The 21,235-nt window shown below is 38.7% G+C and overlaps 1 protein-coding gene and 1 long non-coding RNA gene across 3 annotated transcripts in view; one reads left to right on the top strand and one right to left on the bottom strand.

Moving 5' to 3' along the window:
* Positions 1 to 21,235, top strand: part of TTC6 (tetratricopeptide repeat domain 6) — a 184,973-nt gene that overhangs the window by 42,597 nt on the left and 121,141 nt on the right. For both annotated transcript variants that reach the window (XM_081547829.1, XM_081547831.1), the window contains one exon: positions 17,816 to 17,908. In XM_081547829.1, coding sequence (XP_081403955.1) covers positions 17,816 to 17,908 — 93 coding nt within the window. The remainder of the gene's footprint in view (positions 1 to 17,815; positions 17,909 to 21,235) is intronic.
* On the bottom strand, positions 6,821 to 19,949 carry LOC145528817 (uncharacterized). The gene is made up of 5 exons (XR_014070720.1): positions 19,571 to 19,949; positions 17,057 to 17,165; positions 7,578 to 9,168; positions 7,113 to 7,279; positions 6,821 to 6,972 (listed from the first exon to the last, which is right to left on the bottom strand). It is a non-coding gene; the product is annotated as an uncharacterized LOC145528817 (long non-coding RNA).

The raw sequence follows: 21,235 nt of genomic DNA, 5'->3' as shown, positions 1-21,235 counted from the left end.
ATATAGTGGGTCCTTGGACAAAATTTAAATTAGTTTAAATAATAGCACTCTCAAAAATATGGGTAAGTCAGGTATTTGAGTTATTAAAAATTTTTGTTTTCTAATTTATAGAGAATGAGACTGGATTTTATAGTTGATTATAATCTACTAATGCTAATCTGGAGATTATGCTTTTCCATTTTTCAGCTTGTTCCTTAAATAATTTCTAAATTTATATTAAGTGTGTGATTTCATTATGCTGTGGATGGGTTTGGAAACTGTGAGTAAGTTATTTTGGCTGCTTTTTGGATGTGTCACACACCCTTCACCACCCCCCACCCCCTACCCCTGGCCTCACCCCCAGTTGTTTAAATCACTTGCATGTCTAATGTAGTGGGCATGAAGATTTTGACATAAAGACTGGAAAAATAAGAATCATGGCCAATGCCACCCTTGAATTTTGATACTGCTTAGTCATGTCCGACTCTTTGTGACCCCATGGACTGTAGCCTGCCAGGCTTCTCTGTTCGTGGGATTTCCCAGGCGAGAATGCTTGAGTGGGTTGCCATTTCCTTCTCCAGAGGATCCCGACCCAGGGATTGAACCCAGGTCTCCTGCATTTCAGGCAGGTTCTTTACCAGCTGAGCCACCTGGGAATTCCTTAAAGATGAATATTTATAATGAAACAAATTGACAAAATTTTTATCTAAATAGAGAAACTGAGTGGTACCCAGAAAAGCAAAGAGTAAAGAAGAAAAAAATACTCTTATGTATAAAATGGATAGTTTCTCATAGTTTCTCAAATAATTCCTCTAGTTTCCATTTAACTTTCTGCATTTTAAGCTATTTCCAGCAGTTTAAAAATAAAACCTTGTGTTTTAATTTCTATTAATATACTACTTCTTTGCTAGCATGTGATTAATATGAATTATGATACCTTGAATTTTTAGAGTATGAACCCCCAACCAGGATTACTGTTTTCTTCCAGAACTACCCTTGTGTCAATTTGAAGTAACCATCCTTTTCTTTGAACTTTTGGCTGTATCTATAATATAGGCATATCGTATATCCCTGTTCTAGATTTTTATTTTTCTAACAGCTCCTCCCAGTCTTATTCAGCATGACTCAGCATCATGCAGGGGCCCAAAATACTTTGAGTAGGTATCAACAAAAGATAATAAAATGACTGTAGATTCCCAGAAAGTGTAAAGATAAACATTAATCTGATACTACAACTACCCAGTACCTGTCATCACTCAATACTTTATTTGTGGGTATTCATAAGGGACTTTCCTGCAAAGTCTTTATTTTTTTTTAATTAAAAAATTTGTGTATTTATTTTTGGTTGCTCTGGGTCTTTATGGCCTCATGGAGGCTTTCTCTGGTTGTGGCAAGCAGGGGCTACTCTTCGTTATGGTGCAAAGACTTCTCGTTGCCGTGGCTCCTTTTGTTGCGGAGCACAGGCTATGAGTGCACAGGCTTCAGTAGTTGTAGCACGTGGGCTCAGTAGTTGTGACTCAAGGGCTTTAGAGCCCAGGCTCTGCGGCATGTTATTCCAATCTAGAGATCGAACCCTTGTCCCCTGCATTGGCAGGTGGATTCTTAACTGGATCACCAGGAAAGTCCCTTCCACAGAGTCTTAACCATGGCTCTTAATTTCAGTTTGTTGTTATTTTCTTTTAATATGTAAAGTTGGAATGATAAGAGTCATTATCACATGGATTTGTTGATCCACTTGACAATGTTTGTCAAGTGTTCACTGATGCTTGGACCACCATAAGTGCTAAGTAATTCTTAGCTTTCATGGCATATTCTTTTGTGTATCTCTTGTTAAATATCTAGCTTTTGGTTGTGGGTTAGGTATTTTGGAAATAAGCAAATGTCATTTAAAGCAATGTCTTTCAACTACAATGGGTGAACACTTGGAGTAAAGCCTTTTTGGGTCAAAAATCCAGGTATAGCAATGAAAAAGAAAGACAGTTTTTCTTTTGTAGAAGGCAAAGGTCTCTGAATGCAGTTCCAAAAGGTATTCCAAAAATTACGGAATTAAGTACGGGACTTCCAAAATGGACTCCTTTAAAGTAGTTGGCAGCATTGAGAATGCAAAGAATGAGGTGTTGCCCAGCGTTAATTCAATCATGAAATGTCTTTGAATGAGTACCATATACACATCATTCCCTTATAATCTCATGGAAGGGACAGGCTTCAAATTCCCGCACAATTTTGCAAGCCACGTGGTGCTATGATCCCTTGTGATGTGGGTAGGTGAAGTCAAGGATGCTAATGTGTGAACATGGATGAGTTTGATTTAAGAGGATTACCCTGTCTAGTGGGAAGATGAAATAGCTTCGGTAGGAGGTGGTTAAGTTGGTTGTAGGTATAATAGCTAACAGGCCAATATGGAAGTTCCAGAAATATTTAGGCAGCAACTTAAGGATTTGGTATTGAGCTGGATTTCAGAGATGAGGGAGAGGAGAAATGTCAAAGGTGGTTCCTCCTTTCTGGCATTTGTACATTGCCACTCTGGAAAACAACTAGCTGCTTCTCCTTTTTTAAAAAATATTTGTTTATTTGGCTTTGTTGGGTCTTAGTTGCAGCAGGAAGAATCTTGAATCTTTGTTGCTACATGCATGATCTTTAGTTGTGGCATGAGAACTCTTAGTTGTGGTATGTGGGGTCTAGTTTCCTGACCAGGGATTGAATCCAGGCCCCATGCTTTGGGAGCACGGAGTCTTAGCCACTGGACCTCCAGGGAAGTCCCACACAACCAAGTTCTTGAAATCTGTAAAGAACTAGAGATGGATGATTCTAAAATCACATTCTAATCAGATAGAATGGCATAAACACAAAATAGAAGTTCAAGTAATGTGTTGTGAGATCAATGAATTCTGAGTGAGCATTCAAGGAGGAGAGACACTTCAATAAAAAATCATTTTCAAAAGGTTTACGTTTGGAAACTTTCCAGTTAAAAAAAGAAGAAAAACAAAAAACAAAACAAAAAAACCCTCCTCTTCCTCCAAACCTCCTGAACGCCTTGTTTATCTACCTGTGCCACCTGGAGAGAATCCCTGCAATAGCGTGTTCAGAAAGAAAATTCCTGACAGAGGGACAAATGTAAGTAACGATACTAAGCCAAGAAAGGACCCAATGTATTTGGGAAACTATACCAGTATGAATGATTTGAAACAATCTATAAAGAAAAATAACACGTTTACAGTCATACCTCAGTGATATTGTGGGTTCATTCCAGACCATTGCAATAAAAGTGAGTCACACAAATTTTTGAGTTTCCCATTGTGTATAAAAGTTATGTTTACACTATAATGTAGTCCGTTAAGTGTGCAGTGGTATTATGTCTGAAAAATGTACATACCTTAATTAAAAAATAATGCTAAAAGTCATCTGAGGCTTCAGGGAGCTGTAATCTTTTTGCAATAGTAACATCAAAGATCCCATTTCACAGATCACCATAACAAATATAATAATGAAAAAAGATGGAAATATTGCAAGAATTACCAAAATATGACACAGAGACACCAAGTAAGCCAATGCTGTTGGAAAAATGACACCAATAGACTTGCTGGATATAGGGTTGCCATAAACCTTCAGTTTGTAAAAAACACATTATCTACAAAGTACAATAAAGCAAAGTGCAATAAAACAAGGCACACCTGTATTGGTGTGCTTCATGAATTGAAAATTATTTCATACATTGCTTATCATTATATAGATTTTTTCACAGGTATCAATTTTATAAAATAATATTTTGATTAATAAAGTTTAAAACAGAAGGTCAAAGTAGAGTGGTTGCTTAAATTCTTTAACTTAAACTCCCAGTGAAGGTAATTTTGAGAGGAGATACCAATTTATCTTGTTTTACAGACAATATGGTATGTAGTAAGGTGATAACATCAGTTCAAACCATGTAACTCTACATTAGGAGATAAGTTTGATTTCTTTTGTTGATATATACCAACTCTTAAAAGTATTTGTTTTGTCAGAAATTCCAGAGTGGAAAATTCATTCCTTCGGTCCTCTTTAGAAATACATTTTTCCCCACAAAGTGGTGATTTCTTGTTACTTATCAGTCATTTACATCAGGGGTCACTAAACTTCTCTGTAAAGTAAATAGTAGATAGTAAATAGTTTAAGCTTTGTGGGCCAAGAGGTGAAATCAAGAATAACGTGTAGGTACTTATATAATAAGAGAATACGAATTTCCAAAAATATCGATGAAATTAAAAAAATTTTTAATGGACATTGAAATTTGAATTTCACATGATTTTTTACATGTCACAAAATGTAATTTTTCTTTTCCTTTTTAAAAGTCATTAAAAAATGTAAAAACCATTCTTAGCTCATGGACCAAACAAAAACAGGTGACTGGCCAGATTTGGTAGGCCATCTTTTGCCAAATCTTGATTTATATTACATTATGAAAGACTGTCATTTTATGTGATCAAGTTTTCCTCTTTTGAATAAAAGAGAGATGGAGGGTACCTTGGCCATTGTTACTTAAAAGTGTGAGTTGGTGAGGCTTGCAGTTCGGGGTATTCTTGGTTTGACTAGTCTTGACTTTCTGTTTTTAGGAAAGCCCTGGATAAATAAGATGTCTCAAAGTCTTTCTTTTGCCTTCACTTAAGAAATGTATATGAAGGTAAATGATTATGGAAACTCATGACATTTTTGAGAATACATCTATGCTTCCATTCTAAAATTTGGATCTTGGTCTTACAAAGCTATAATCATTGGGTGACATAGAGTTTATTTTTCTTTGAAATATAAATTATATGATGATTAATTACCAAGACTTAGAAGTTGGTTAATCAAGGCTTACTCTTAATCACTGAAACCATTTTACTTTGTTAGTTATGCCAGTTGCTTCAGACATGATGTTCATGATATTAACATAGATAAAATTTTGAGAAAACAGTGTCATCTGTTCTACCACTGACTGTTTGAAAAGTCACAGAATTCCCATGATGAAATTTAATGCAGAGATTTATTCTGTGAGGAGTCAGGTTCCCAAATTAGCACTGAAATTGAAAATGATGAACAGTCCTAACTACCCCTAAGCATCTTAAAGGACAAGAGGCCAGATGAGACAGCTACACAGGCTTCCTAGGTGGTGCAGTGGTAAAAAATCTGCCTGCAAATGCAGGAGACAAAAGAGATGCAGGTTAGATCCTTGGGTTGGGAAGATCCCCTGGAGAAGGAAATAGCAACCCACTCCAGTATTCTCGCCTGGAGAATTCCATAGACGGAGGAGCCTGGCGAGCTAGAGTTCATGGTGTCAAAAAGAGTCAGACACGACTGAACGACTAAACACACAGCACACACTGCGAGACAGCTGCGCAGTCTCCAGGTAAGCCCAGGGGAGCGAGGCTGAGCCCAGGATGACATGGCTGGTTAATGTTTTGGGGCTGTACATCTGCTTAAAACTGAAATCACACTCCTTAGGTGAGATGTTCATACTCTGAGGCTGCATCGGGAACTGAGGCAGCGGCTGAGTCAAGCTTGTCATCTTAAGCACATGCAAGAGCCTTGATTTAAATAGATGATTCTTTTTCTCCTTCTACCCCCAACATATATAGTTAAATCTGTTGGAGCCAAATGAATATGTAATTACAAAGCAGTTTACAAATGAAACGAGTTCTAAATTTAAATCTGTTTTTCGATTAGCCCATCTATATTATATCACTGCCAAGAGCAGTGATTTCTAGCATCCCAGAGAGTCCTGGGATCATGTTCAGGTGGGCGGGAGGAATGAGTGGAGAGGGCATTGCCCCTCCCCACAAGCACTCTCCATCAGTCCTTACCCAAGTGCAACATTCCCCTTTTTTTTCACTTCATTTATTTTTGGCTGCACTGGGTCTTTGTTGCTTTGCACAGGCTTTCTCTAGTTGCAGCGAGCAAGGACTGCTCTCCTGTTGCTGAGCATGGACTCTAGGGCTTCAGTAGTTGTGGCTCACCAGCTCTAGAGCACAGCTCAATAGTTGTGGTGCACGGGCTTAGTTGCCCCATGGCATGTGGAATCTTCCAGGACCAGGAATTGAACCTGTGTCCCCTGCACTGGCAGGTGGGTTCTTAACCACTGGACCACCAGGGAAGTCCCAACATTCCCTTTTTAAAGAATACTTTTACTATATTTTGGCCGTGCTGAGTCTTCGTTGCTGCACACAGGCTTTCCTTAGTTGTGACAAGTGAGGGCTACTCTCTGATTGTGGTATGTAGGCTTCTCATTGCGATGGCTTCTCTTGCTGCTGAGCGTGGGCTCTAGGGCGCTCGGGCTTCAGTAGCTGTGGCACAAGGGCTCCGTAGTTGTGGTTCCCAGGCTTTAGAGCACAGCTCAGTAATTGTGGCGCACAGATTTAGTTGCTCCGTGACATATGGAATCTTCCTAGACCGGGGATCAAACTCATGTCTCCTGTATTGCTAGGTGGATTCTCTACCACTGAGCCACCAGGGAAGCCCCCGGCATTCCCTTTTGATCTACTTTTTTGCTGGACCTTCAAGCATGAATTTGTTTGACAAAAAAAGATGCTGCTTTTTTCTTTCTTGTTTAAATTTTTGGCTGTGCTGGGTCTTCGTTAATGGGTGCATGCTTCTTATTGCAGTGGCTTCTCTTGCTGTGGAGCACAGGCTCCAGGGCATTCAGGCTTCAGTAGCTGCAGCATGTGAGGCTCTCGGGCTGTGGAGCACAGGCTCAGTGGTTGTGGTGCATGGGCTTAGTTGCTCCACAGCATGTGGGATCTTCCCGGATCAAGGATTGAGCCCATGTCTTCTTCAGTGGCAGAAGGATTCTTTACCACTGAGCTGCCAGGGAAGACCAAGATCCTGCTTTTTAAAAGGTTGAAAGCTGATTTAAAGTTTATTTCCACATGTCTAAATTCTCCAGTGCCTATCACCACGCCTTGCAGTTTTCCTGCTCCTCTCAGGCAGTTGCTCTCTTGTCATATGGCCTGTGGGATGCCTTATCTGGGCAGAGTCTCCCTTAAGAGAGAAGGGAGAGGAAATAAAGAAAGATACCCCCAAACTCATTTGATCTCCATCTGCTGAAACCCCTCTCTGCCCCCAGCCTTGTCATTTTCTGCTCATGTCCTCTGAGGGAGTAGGCAGAGGGGGGCACTTACCTAGCTCCCATCCTGGTGGCGTCCACCGCAGCTCAGGGCTCTCAGAGCTCTCAGGTCATTCTGTGCTGGCCCCAGGACTGCATTTATGACTTTTGTGGGCCCAAGGCACTTTTGCCTTTGGAGTCCCTTGTATTGTAAAAAATATTTGAAGATGACATTATTTGACTCTGTTGGTATAAAAAAGAAATAGAATTCAGGCTGGATTCATTATTACATGTTCATCCTTATCTTTATCATTTTCATCTGATTGTAAAAGAAATTAAAATGAAAACAGTTTTATAGGTCTTCAAAATATCACAGGCCCCGGGCACTGTATCTGCTGAGTCCACTGGACATGTTAGCCCTGGTTAGAGCAGGGAGATTAGGTTGAGGGGAAGGACTCTTTTTCATCCCTTAGAAAGATGTGTTAAGTTAGTTAATTCTTTTACTCTTGACTTATAACACCCATTCTCCGCAATCATATACCTGCTATGAATCAGACTTGAGTTCTGTTGGATTGAACCAGGAGACAGATTTGAGAGACAGAAGTGTCACTCCTCTCAGAAGACAAAGGCTTTTTTGTGGGATTCTGCTGATCATGCCTAGCTTTTTCATTCTCTGGGTTTTTTATTTTTTTCCCACAAGTGACTCCATATTCATGCAGATGAGATTTTGGGAAGTCTGTTCATAAGACTTTGCCAGGCATGTCCAAACATATCTGAATTCCATTTAGACTCAAGGTAGCCTCCCTATATTTCAAAAACTTGAGGGTTATTTTTTGTTAATATTTTCCTTTGATCTGTGAGGATATCCTTAAGGAATGGAGAATGAGAGTTTTATTTTTTTCAGATTTTGATGTTGGGTCTTCATTGTGGCACACAGGCCCTCTCTAGCTGGGGCACTCGGGGGCTTCTCTAGTTGTAGCACATGGGTTTCTCTTGTTGCAGAGCATGGACTCTATAGAGTGTGTGGGCTCAGTAGTTGTAGCATGTGGCCTCTCTAGTTGGGTTTAGTTACCCTGCAGCGTGTGGGATCTTAGTTTCCCAACCAGGGATTGAATCTGCATCCCCTGCATTGGAAGACAGATTCTTCACCACTGGACCACCAGGAGAGTCCCAAAAATGAGAATTTAAAGAGAATATTCTTTTAAATCTTCTTATTTCTGCTGACTATGTCTTAAGTTAGGCCCTCATCAGCTTTCACATGAATCCTTTCAACATCTTCAGGACAAACTGCCACTTCTTACCCTCACTGAGGTTTATTTATCAGATACTTGTTATTATGTTATTTCTCACAAAAATTTGTCTGGATTCCTACTGATCACAGGATAGAGTCCAACTCCAAAATGTAGATAACCTAGAGGGTGCTTCATGATTTAACCTTACTAGCTTCATACTTTCCTCTTGCAATCTAATGTCAATCACCAGATATAGCAGTCAGCTAATGCTGTGTAACAGCAGCTCTCTGAATCTAGTGGCTTATGACAGTATTATTATAGCTCTCACATCTCTGAGTTGGCTGGGGTTATTTGATCTAAGCTGAACTTGCATATGGGTCTGTGAGCCTAATTGTTCATGTATCAGTGGGTCAACTGGAGGCTTTAACTGGAGCAGCTCTGCCCCTGGGTTTCCCTTTTGGAGCTAACATGTAGAGCAGGCACATCCATGCATGTTTTCACCCCGAACCCATTGGTTTGACCAGGCATGCCTTACTCACAGTGACAGCAGAAGCTCAAGAGAGTAAAATGCAGGACCTCTTGAGCTCTGGGCTTGGAATTGGCCCATCATTACTTGTGCCAAGTAATGGCACAGGTGGTAAAGGTTCATTCTGAGCCATTGTGTCATGAGGAAGCCTGGCAAGTCTATTCTTGCTAAAACACTATTATAATACTTCTTGCTTCTTGATCCTGTGACTCTTTTGGTCCTTCTTCCACTGATTTCGTGAGTCTTGCCAGTCTTCCAGTGCCTCTTATATGACAAGAGCCTGTTTTTGATGCTTCTGACTGAGAATGTTGATTGAATCACTTGATGACTTGAGTAAGCTCCTTGCTTTCCCCCACAGATGAACTTCCTTACTCCTAAAATTCACAAAGTGGGAGGAGGGAAAGTAAGAATGTAGATAATGTGGTACAAGTTCTAACAACTTCATATAAACCAGATGAATAAAATGATTTAACTTTTGAATTGAAATCTGGTTGTCAGGAAAGCCATTTTAGAGAATCAGGTGAGCACACAGCCAAAAGACTTATTCCCATCCCTTGAAAATAGACATGGGGGGTAGCAAGTGAAGGAGCCACTGTGAATATATCTTTCATCCTCACCCTGCTTATCTTTAGTAAGTGGCATGTGTGTGCCTGACCCTTGGGGAAGAGAAAGGACCTAAAAATCAGCCCAAAGAGTATTTTTCCACACTAAATGCCCTTTGTATTCCCCAGAAACACTTAGATCCTACCTTTCTCTGATGCCTATATTAAGGAAACACTGCCTTCTATTCTAAAAATATTTAATCTGTCCCCTCCTTGCTCTAACTCCATGGTACAAATTTACTTTCTACCTCTCTTATGGCATGTATTATTGTTATTTACGTACATACCAATACATTTGTCTGTCTAGGCTGTGAATACCTAAGTGATTGGAATCAAGTCTTACTGGTCTTTCTGTTTTTAGTAGGATGGATCAAATGAATGCTAAATGACCTGGGGGCAAGATTATTTATATTTTGACTTTTTATCCCTTATATCACTCCACATAGTTCCTCAGACTTAAGAGTTAACTATAAATACATATTTGTCAAATGTTGTAAATAAAAATATGCTTACTCTTGGAGACCTGAATTTTATTATTGAAGAATTTATGTTATTAAATCATGTGTGATATTAGAAGGCTTTAAGAATATACTTATGGACTCTGCCGAATCATTTCCACTCCTAGATCCATGTGAGAAAAGTTTGGAGGAGTTTGAATTTGGTATGGGGAATATATAACAGAAGTTGGATTATTGATTCTCCTTTATGGATGATATTAGTCATTCTTCATCTGAACTAAGGAATATGTATACATTGCCTAAAATAAAAAGTTTGGATATTACTTATAGATTTATGTTTCTCAGGGGACTTACAGAATTTCCTTCCTTGGTTTTGCCTAGTAATAGGACAAAGAACCATGTTCTCGGTGTATCCTGCTTCAAGTAAGCTCTTTAACTCTCTGTAACTCTGTAGTTTTCAAATACTATAGCAATGGTGCTTAGCATGTGTCTTTTAAAGTTGCTGACATAGGTAATGAAATGTCAGATGATAATATTTCGTGATGTACAGGATAATTATGTGGGACAAAGAAAGGTGTATTAAGTATCACCCAGTATATATTGCTAATGCACATACTTTTTGTAAAGACCCAGCACAAAATACTTAACTTTTTATTGGACTTTCTTAAGCAATATATATCTTTTAAAAGAGCTAAGAAAAATTATGTAATTATAGGTAATAGGAAGAAAACATGTTATTACCTAAATAAAGAATGGTAATTGCTTTTAGCTCTTGAAGTCTTGGGTTCTCTAGGAACTGCCATGAAATATCTGAAGAGTTAGAATTTAACCTTTAAAAGTGCCTTTTAAAGTTATTTCTCTGTAACAGACCACCTCAAAATTTAGCAGTTTACAACAATAAATATGTATTGTTTCACATAGTTTCTGTGGGTCAGGAGCAGCTTAGCTAGATGACTCTAACTCCAGGTCATGGGATTGTGGTCAAGATGTGTGTGTGTGTGTGTGTGTGTGTGTGTGTGTGTGTGTGTGTGTGTGCGCGCGCGCGCGCGCGCGCACTAAGTCACTTCAATTGTGTCCGATTCTTTGCGACCCTATGAACTATAACCCGCCAGGCTTCTCTGTCCATGGGATCCTCCAGGCAAGAATACTGGAGTGGGTTGCCATACCCTCCTCCAAGGGAGCTTCCCGATCCAGGGATTGAACCTGCATCTCTTATGTCTCCTGCGTTGGCAGGCATGTTCTTTACCACTCATGCCACCTGGGAAGCCCCAAGACCTTGTTGGCGGCTGCCATTTTAAGACTTGATTGTTGAGGACTAAAGGATCTGGTTCCAGGATGCCTCAGTCACAGGACTGGCAGTTTGGAGCGGGCTGTTGCCAGGAGACCTCAATTCCTTACTGTGTGGACCTCACCGCAGGACTGCTTGAATGTCCTCGTGAGATGGCCTCTGGCTTCCCCTAGAGCAAGTATTCTAAGAGAGAACAAGGTTGGACTTGCAGTATCTTTTATGACATAGCCACATACTGTCATTTCCACTATAGCTTATTAATGATACAAGTCTGCCATATTCACTGAGGAGGAAGACTATTCAAGGGCATGATTACCAGCAGATGGAAATCATTGGGGACCATCTTGGACATGGGATATCAGAGTCTGTTTGTAATAAGATTTGCATATGGTACTATGAATGTTTTTGATATTTATATTTATATGACTGCCATTCAGGTTCTGTTTGTTTTTTTAATCATATTTTTTAGAAGTGACAGTTTACTGAATACAGGGGTCAGCCATCCAGAACAATCCCATAAACTGTTTAATTAAAAAAAAAAAGTCAAATGTGGTTAAGAACGAGTGCAAAGCAGCTCTGGCACATTCTTGTGCCTGTGAGCAGGATTCTGCAGGCCAATGCCAGCAGGGTTTTGCCTGCGGGAAGCAAGAGAAAGTCAATGCAAATCAAGGCAGTTTCTCAAGAAAATAACCTGTGTGGACAAGTATTTGCTTAGGGCCATAAAAATGTCTTTTCTTTCCTTCTTTCTGAAACTTGAACTTCATAGTAAGTTATTTAAAGGCAGTGCACCTTGAATAAGTGCTGATGAAACCATAAGTAGATATGTGGGAGAAACACACTTTCAGCCTCTTGGCGGACAGCACAGCGTCATTTGGGGAGGGCTGGATTGCGTGAAAAAGGGTAGGGGGAAGTTGCTCTTCCCATTACTTTTTAAAGAGGACTGAAAAACTACTGGGCCTGCCTAACAGGCCAGCGGAACACTACTGCTTCTGTTGCTGGTTCATCTGCTGGAAGCAGGTTAGGGAAAAAGACCACGGTCTCTGTTCGTTTTGAATACTGCCCAGCACACTTTGGGGCTCAAAGCTCTGGTTTAAGTGTCTGTGACATGTCGGCTTCCTTCAGGCTTTATTCATCTTTCAGGTTCCTTCCAGCTCTGACATTTTGGGTTCTAAGTTGGACACCACAGGTAGAAACTGCTCTGAGAAACACATGAAAAATGTATCTAAGGATTGTGAAACTGGACTGCTCACAGCTTTATAAGTTCTCAAGTTTTAAAGCATTTGTTCAACACTGTGCCAGACCTTGTGTAAAATGAAGAACAATGCTAGTTGTTATAGCTTCTGACTCAGTTGGAGAGACAAAATAGAATTAACACTGCTCTTAGGTAAAAGGGGCTTCTCTGATGGCTCTGTTGGTGAAGAATCCACCTGCAATGCTGGAAACCCAAGTTCGATCCCTGGGTGGGGAAGATCCCCTGGAGAAGGAAATGGCATCCCACTTCAGTATTCTTGTCTGAAAAATCCCATGGACAGAGGAGCCTGGCGGGGTACAGTTCATGGGGTCACCAAGAGTCGGATGTGACTGAGCAACAAACACTTAGGCAAAATACTAATCGTATTTCTTTAAAAAATTATCTTTGCTGTTCTTTTTAGTCCTACATTCAAAATTTCTGATTCAAGGCAATTTTTATATCTCAGTTTTTTAGTTTTCCTCACATTTGTTAAGGCACTGTTTTGGTAGTTTATATTTTTGTTGCTTTTTGTGTTTTTTTTCCTTTTCTCATTTTCTAAATTTGTTTTTGTGAATTGATTTTATGTCTAAATAATATTATTTCTAATAGTTTTGCAGTAGATTCTTTCAGGGTTTCTAGCCATATAGTCAGGTCCTCTTCAATGCTCAGTAATTCAGTTAAATTATTTCTTATAGTTTTATGTTTATTTCATATCTGAAATGTATTTTGTTTTTTTATTTCAATGTTAAGAGTAATAGGTATTATTACATATATGATATTTTTTGTTTTCATGTACTATTTCATTTATTCCTAAGGATAAACATAAGAGGTATGCACTATTATTATCTCCATTTTACAAAACCAAGGCCTGGAGAGATTAAGTAACTCATTCAAGTCTGCCCTAAGGTGTTTGAGTTGAGACTTGAAGCAGCTTTTGACTTCAAAGCATGTGTGCTCAGCCAGCTTATCACAGTGCCTTCCATGGGATTGTCACTTGAGACGACCATGATAGTAGCTCTTATCTGTTACCTCCACATCAGTTTATGTTACTGAAATTTAGATCTAACACTAACTAAATTGATATTAATAAATCATTATTTTTATATTACATGTCTTTAAAAAATGTCAAATGTGATTTTTATTTCTATGAATTTACTACAATACAGACAAAAGAAGTTCTTTTGTCATTGGACAATGTCTTAGAACTATCAGATATAAATTTTATTGCTCTATTAGGAAGTGTCAGAGAAGCAGGGAATATTTTCAAGTGCTCATCAAACCCCAATCCCTTTTTTTTTTTTACATTGAGGTGAAATTCACATAAAATAAACCATCTTGAAGTGTACAGTTCAGTGGCATCTAGTACATTTACAATGTTGAGTAACTATCACCCACATCTGGTTCCAAAATGGTTTCATTATCCCCAAAGGATATATACCACATACATTAAGCAGTCACTCCCCATCAGTTGCCCTCCCTCCAGCCCCTGGCAGCCACAAGTTGGTTTTCTGTCTCAATGGATTTACCTCTTCTGGATGTTTCATATAAATGGAATCATGAAATATATGACCTTTTGTGTCTGATGTCTTTCAATTAGCATAATAATTTTGAGGTTCATTTATGTTGTGACATACGTTAGTATGTCACTTCTATTTTTGGCTGAATAGTATTCCATTCTATTTATAGACATTCAGCTTATTTCTACGTTTTGGCGATTGTGAATAGTGTTACTATGAATATTGATGTACAAATATCCTTTGCCAAGATGCCTTGTTTCTAAATATGCTGATTAGTTTGATTTGCAAATATTTTAATTGGGATTTTTGCATTTATGTTTACAAGTGATGCAAGCTGTAAGTTTCTTTAATAAGATGTTCTTATCCATCTTTGACATTTTTATGCTACCTACATTAAATATGTTGAGAGATTTCTTTTTTTATCATGAAATATTTTAATTGTAGAATAAATACTCAACACTAAGATTTTTCAAAATTTATTTATTTTTACCACATTTACTTCGGATTGTTTAAATAAATAGAAAATTGCAAGTAAAGTGGCACCCCCCTATTGTATCTCTTTCCAGTAATTCTCTTCCACCTCAGATGTGAATGGTATCCTGAATTTGATGTTTGTTGCTGTCATGTTTTTATATTTTAATGATGTCTTTATAAACTTAAAAGGTTGTGAAGAATTTTTTATAGTTGTTCATATTTCAAATTAACTGTTTAGTTATCAAATTAAAAAAAAGTAGTCTCTGAAGCCACATAGTCTTTGTTTGAAATTTCTAAATGTAATAGTGTGTTTTTTTAATTTCTGTTTTTAGTTCTTTTAGTTTTTGTTTTATGCCCTTTGAAGCTTTGTCATCACTGAATACTATTATGTTTTCTGAGGGATTTGATTCTCTTTTTTTTATGATGCAGTGATCCTATTTTTCTTTCTAATATTTCTTGTTTTGAAGTCTACCTTGTCTGATGTTAATATAATCAGTTCTGTTTTATCTTAGTATTTTCATGTTTTATTTTCCTTCATCCTTTTGCCTTTAATCTATCTGTGTCTTTATACTTAAAGTAGGTTTCCCCTTTATACTTAAAGTAGGTTTCCCGTAGCAATCATATAGTAGGGTCTTGTTTTCTCTGCAATGTGACAGTCTTTGTCTTTTAATTGGAATATTTAGCACTCAGTTCAGTTCAGTCGCTCAGTCGTGTCCGACTCTTTGCGACCCCATGAATCGCAGCACACCAGGCCTCCCTGTCCATCACCAACTCCCAGAATCTACCCAAACCTATGTTCATCGAGTCAGTGATGCCATCCAACCATCTCATCCTCTGTCGTCCCCTTATCCTCCTGCCCGCAATCCTTCCTAGCATTAGGGTCTTTTCCAGTGAGTCAGCTCTTCGCATGAGGTGGACAAAGTATTGGAGTTTCAGGTTCAACATCAGTCCTTCCAATGAACACCCAGGACTGATCTCCTTTAGGATGGACTGGTTGGATCTCCTTGCAGTCCAAGGGACTCTCAAGAGTCTTCTCCAACACCACAATTCAAAAGCATCAATTCTTCGACGCTCAGCTTTCTTCACAGTCCAACTCTCACATCCATACATGACTACTGGAAAAACCATAGCCTTGACCAGACGGACCTTTGTTGGCAGAGTAATGGCTCTGCTTTTCAATATGCTATCTAGGTTGGTCATAACCTTCCTTCCAAGGAGAAAGCATCTTTTAATTTCATGGCTGCAATCACCATCAGCAGTGATTTTGGAGCCCAAAAAAATAAAGTCTGACCCTGTTTGCACTGTTTCCCCATCTATTTCCCATGAAGTGATGGGACCAGATGCCATGATCTTAGTTTTCTGAACATTGAGCTTTAAGCCAACTTTTTCACTCTCCTCTTTCACTTTCATCAAGAGGCTCTTTGAGTATGTGTTACATACTCATGCTTCCTTATATAAGTAGTAACTTTTGATTAGGTGTTGAACATTGTGAAGTGTCCATTGTAGAGTACTGGATTTTGTTGTTTTCCTTTAAAAAGATCTGGAGTTTGTTCTGTTAGGCAGTTAAGCTACTTGAAGATCAGCTTGATCTTTTAAAGTATTTATTTTAAGATTTTTTTAATGTCCAAAGAAGTTTTTACTCTAGGGCTAATATATGATCCATCTGAGGTTTGTAATGAATGTAACATATATTCAGAATGTCTAATGGGAGATCTGATGATTCCTAGCATTGTATGGAGGCAACCCACTCCAGTATTCTTGCCTGGAGAATCCCATGGACAGAGGAGCCTTGTAGGCTACAGTTCATGAGATCGCAAGAGTCAGACACAGCTTAGCGCTATCTTTCTGTGGTGACTCAGACAGTAAAGAGTCTGCCTGCAGTGTGGGAGACCTGGGTTCAGTCCCTGAGTTGGGGAGATCCCCTGGAGAAGGAAATAGCAACCCGCTCCAGTATTCTTGCCTGTAAAATCCCATGGACAGAGGAGCCTGGCAGGCTAGTCCATGGGGTTGCAAAGAGTTGGACATGACTGAGTGAGCACTGTGTGAAGTCTGGGAATTATGACTTCATCTTTTTGGTGATTGCTTTTTTCCCCCTGGCAGTTTGTCTTTATTTGGCCTCATGGGTTTCACCATTTTACTGAGCAGATTGATATTCAGCCAAAGACTCAAAGATTCAATTGCAGATTTCTGGAGCGGTTTGTTTGTGCAGCTCCCTCCTCCCCATACTGTGTCCTACAAATTCTACCCTCTTTGTCTTCCTTCTGTAAGTTCTGTCTCTGCAACTCAGTGAGGTTCCTGGGCTCTGTGTGAGTTCTCTCTCCTTGTGTTGTGGTCTGAAAATTGTGTGAGGCAGAAATGTGGGGTGATTTAGCTCATAATGTTTTTTGTTTCCATTCTCTTAGCCATTATAGTCTTGCATTGCCTGTTGTCCAACCCTAAAAGAGTTGTCCTTATGTTTTGTCCAGTTTTATAGTTATTTATGACAAGAGGGCAGAAGTATAAGCCAGTAACCTCAGTTACATCTTTCTAACGAAGCAAAGGAAAGGTAGAAAAGCAGCATTTTAAAGTACAAAGAATGTTCATATTTTGCTACTGACATTACTAAAAGTCCAGAGGAGATAGAGACCTTAAAAAGTCATGAATGTCCATTTTAGGGATGATAAAACAGGTAAAGAGAAACAAGATAACTTGCCTGCTGCTGTCTGGTGTGTGACTTTGCAGTTTGGGCAGAAGCTGGGTCTCTTCGTTCCTGTTCATTGTTAGACATTGCAGTGTGCTGTCTTCTTACCACTTCAGCTGAGCTGAGGGTATATCATAGCGGTTAGCATTAGTAATGATGAAAATGACGCTAGCAGTTCTACCCATTAACATTTAAAGTATATTTATATTCCTTCTTGTTCTTGGTTAGGTTAAATTTTACTTTTGATTTTAAATTTCTTGTGCAGCCATTTAAGAGCAGTAATTTATAGTAACTGATTTAATATTACCTAATTGTTTTATTAAGCCTGATATATCTATAGAGGTCAGTAATTTAAAGTCTTAAACTGAAATGATAGACAAAATATTTTTACTGTGTCTTTGGTTCTGTCTTCTCATTTACTGCATTATACTGACTAGCATTTTGTTGCATTGAATAATATGTCTCAGTAATCTTTAAAATTGACATTATTAACTTATATTACCATATGTAAAATAGATAGCCAATGGGAATTTGCTGTATGTCTCAGGAAACTCCATAGGGGCTCTGTATCAACCTGGAGGGATGGGTGAGATGGGGAGGGAGATGGGAGGGAGGTTCAAAACGGAGGGGCTATAGGTATACCTATGGTTGATTCATGTTGAGGTTTGACAGAAAACAACAAAATTCTGTAAAGCAATTGTCCTTCAATTAAAAAATAAATAAATTTAAAAAATTGACATTATTTTAATTGTTTTCTTTTCCTCCTTCAAGGATATTTCTTTAATGGGAAAAATGTACTGGCAGAAAGCACCTCAAATGCAAGCAGAGCAAGGACCACAGATAAGTATTAAGGAAACTCAAATGGTAACGTGTTTAATAAAAATCCTCCTCACCTATTTTAAAGTAATAGTCTGCTTCTGTTGCTTTAATTTTTTTTTTTAAACAGTTATTTATTTATTTATCTGACTGCGCTGAGTCTTAGTTGCGGCATGTGGAATCTAGTTCCCTGAGCAGGGGTTGAACCCCGGCCCCCTGCACTGGGAGTGTGGAGTCTTAGCCACTGGACCACCAGGGAAGTCCCTGCTTTAATGTTTAATCTAGAGAGTTAAAAAAAAAATCTCCTCTGATTTATTTTAGAGGCGTGTTTAACTGTAAACACATCTAATCTAATACCATATGGAGAGTCTTGGCTATTTTGACTCACTGTTGTTGCCTATCACAGATGTTCTCTGCTAAGGCTCAAAACTTTTCAAAAAGAAAATATTTTTAACAGTTCTTCTGCTCTAAACACATTTGTATCTAGAAAGTAGCTGGAGAAATTAAAAGTTTTTAGTTTTTAAGAAAGCATCCCCTTATTCTTTATTTAGCTGGAAGAATTGTGAAAAGCACCGACAAGGAGAGCATTTTATGGAGAAATATGATGGACACTTGGTGACAGAAGTTTGTTTCAGAAAAAGAAGTTTCTTTTCATCCATCATTGGCAAAATACTTATGAGATTCAAAGCAGTCTGGAACATATTCCCTGTGAATGGGAAATGTCTCCCTGTGTATAGAAACCCACATTTACATGAAATAAACAATGGCATGATGATCAGTCTTTTACAAAGGTTTCATTAAATGATATCATTAGATAACAAGCTCATTTAGTTCCTGAAAATATGATTCTGCATACATAAAAATTCAGATCACAGTTATTTTTAGGATAATACATCATGTTTAGAAAATGTACTGAATCTTTTCACAAAAATCATGGATCTTATAACTTTAGAGTTACTGCAAGAGGTTGACTACTAGAGTTTGAGATACTTCTGGGTTGAGATCATGCATTTTTCCCCTTTGTAGTCTCATCATGTGTCTCAGTACCCAGCATGTGTGGCACTAGTATGTGGATAAATCAATTCTGAAGCCTTACCACATATACTATGGGCTTAAAACTGACATTTAGGGTAGCTGCCTCTAGGTGACACCATTTACAGGTAGATATCAGACCTGTAAGCTTGTAACAGGTGTAGTAAACTGAAACTGCAAGATCACTTAGGTTCAGAAAATTAGAAATATTCATTCATAGAATAAACTTGACATACCATTCACTGAATATTCATATAAAGTAAGAGAAAAGATTATTCCATTTTGAAGGAAGCTGTGAAAAAGGCTAGTTTCAGATACCTAGCTTATACATCATCTTGATTGTTTAAAATAAAGGTTTAAACAAAAATATCAATTGTTTTGTAATTCTGTAGGAACCATACCCTCAGCTTGACGTTTATAAGCAATCTCTGGACCTCTCCTGGCCACTGGTTTTTTAAGAGGAAGCTTACCACTTGTTTAGATCTTCTAAGTTTATCTTTTCTTTAGCTTTTATTAAGTTTATCACTTCTTTATCTTTTAAGTTGATACCTAGCCATGGTAAAAAAAAAAAAAAAGCTCCTCTATTGTACCTTTAATTCCTAACACATTTTGGGGGTTCCTACGCTGTGTCAGAGAACAGAACTCTATCTATTCATTCTACCTATCCCTTAGACTTACTCTCAACATGGCCTTGGGCAGGTTACTTAACTTCGTTAGGCCTGTTTCTTCATCCATAAAATGGGGTCGCGGACAGTTCCTACTTCCTGGAGTTGAGGTGAAGATTGAAGTTTTATGAGATGCTGCTGCTGTGTGTTGGCAGTTATGATGGCTACTTAGATGGATATACTGTGGGATGATATGTGCTACGATAGAGCAGGTCACAGGGCAGCGATAAGGTCAGTAATGGCTTTGCGGGTGGGTGAGGCAGAGTCCTGAGACGGTCACTTGCAGTTGGGGGATGACCACTGCCCTCTCAAGCTTTTCTTCTCCATTTTCTATGTTGGAGGATGCCACCTTCGTGTGTTCAATCTCCCAAGCCAGATCCTGGGAATGTATGCTGAGGAAGCCAGGAGCAGAAAGAGTAAAAAGAAAGGGAGTGATGAACAGTTCCAAAAGTTATGGAACATAAAATGAGTGAGTTTGTCAGAGGTAGACAGTATAAGCCCCTAAGACATATTACCTTTGTGTATCTATCCTGCCATTTTATGGAAGGACTTTTTTAACCCTTTTCACCAGTGAGGAAGATGAGGTTAAAAACGGTTAAATAATTTGACCGAGATTGTGATGGACAGAGAGGCCTGGCGTGCTGCAATTCATGGGGTCACAAAGAGTTGGACATGACTGAGCGACTGAACTGAACTGAACACATCTGTTAATAGATCCAGGATTTAAATTAAGTCCTATATGGATACAAAGCTCTTACTCTTTCTCCAGTACCGCTGAGTAGCTTTATAAAAACATGAACTCCAGATTAAAGTTACATTTCACAAAAGTAAATTTCTTTGTTTAGCTATCCTTTCTTACATAATAAAGAAACTTAAAGAGTATTTGGTACTATTTGCCATCTTTACCCCTTATTTGGATGACAAAGGATGAGATAGTTGGATGGCATTACTGACTCCATGGGCATGAGTTTGAACAGCCTCCAGGAGTTGGTGGTGGACAGGGAGGCCTGGTGTGCTGCAGTCCATGGGGCCGCAAAGAGTTAGACATGACTGAGTGACTGAACTGAATTGAACTTACTTATTATCAAATGAGTATGCCAGAGAGAAAAGAGATACAATTGCGTTTTCAAGTCATTCTATAAAATTCAGATTCTGTGTAAATCAGACTGGTTTTATCATCTGTTAATTTGAGGCAGTGCTCATAATCCCAAATAGTCTTGGTTTAAAATTGGATAATACCCAAAATATGTCTATAGAGGTACTTTCTTTGAGGCTCAGTGAGATAAATATTAAGTAAGTGAGACGTTTTTAAGAAACACAAAACAGGTGTAGGAATGATATTTTGTAAGAATTTTTCATTAGGGCTTGGTATGGAGCTGGGGTGTCTGGGTGGTCTTCTTGGGGCTCTGGGTCAGCCCTTCTCTGAGAGACTGAAGTCATGCTTCTACAAAAGCATTTGGCTAGCAGGAATCTCATTGTTTAGGACGAAAGAACGTCAGATTGGGGAGAGGTTGGATATTTCAATGAGCTTGATTCTGTGTGAGTGTGGGGAAGAATCATGGTAAAATTAGAGTCTTGTTTTTTCCTTAGAGTTGTTGCATCATACATGTGGGGTAGCAATATTTTTTGAGACAAGGGCCAAGGAAAATAATTTGCCAAGCTTCACATTTTTCTTAAG

Source organism: Giraffa tippelskirchi, chromosome 12 (assembly GCF_054371585.1).
Source record: "Giraffa tippelskirchi isolate mGirTip1 chromosome 12, T2T-mGirTip1v1.2.pri, whole genome shotgun sequence".
NCBI lineage: Eukaryota > Metazoa > Chordata > Mammalia > Artiodactyla > Giraffidae > Giraffa > Giraffa tippelskirchi.
Note: the sequence above shows the minus strand (reverse complement) of the source record. Positions and strands in the feature narration are given on the sequence as shown.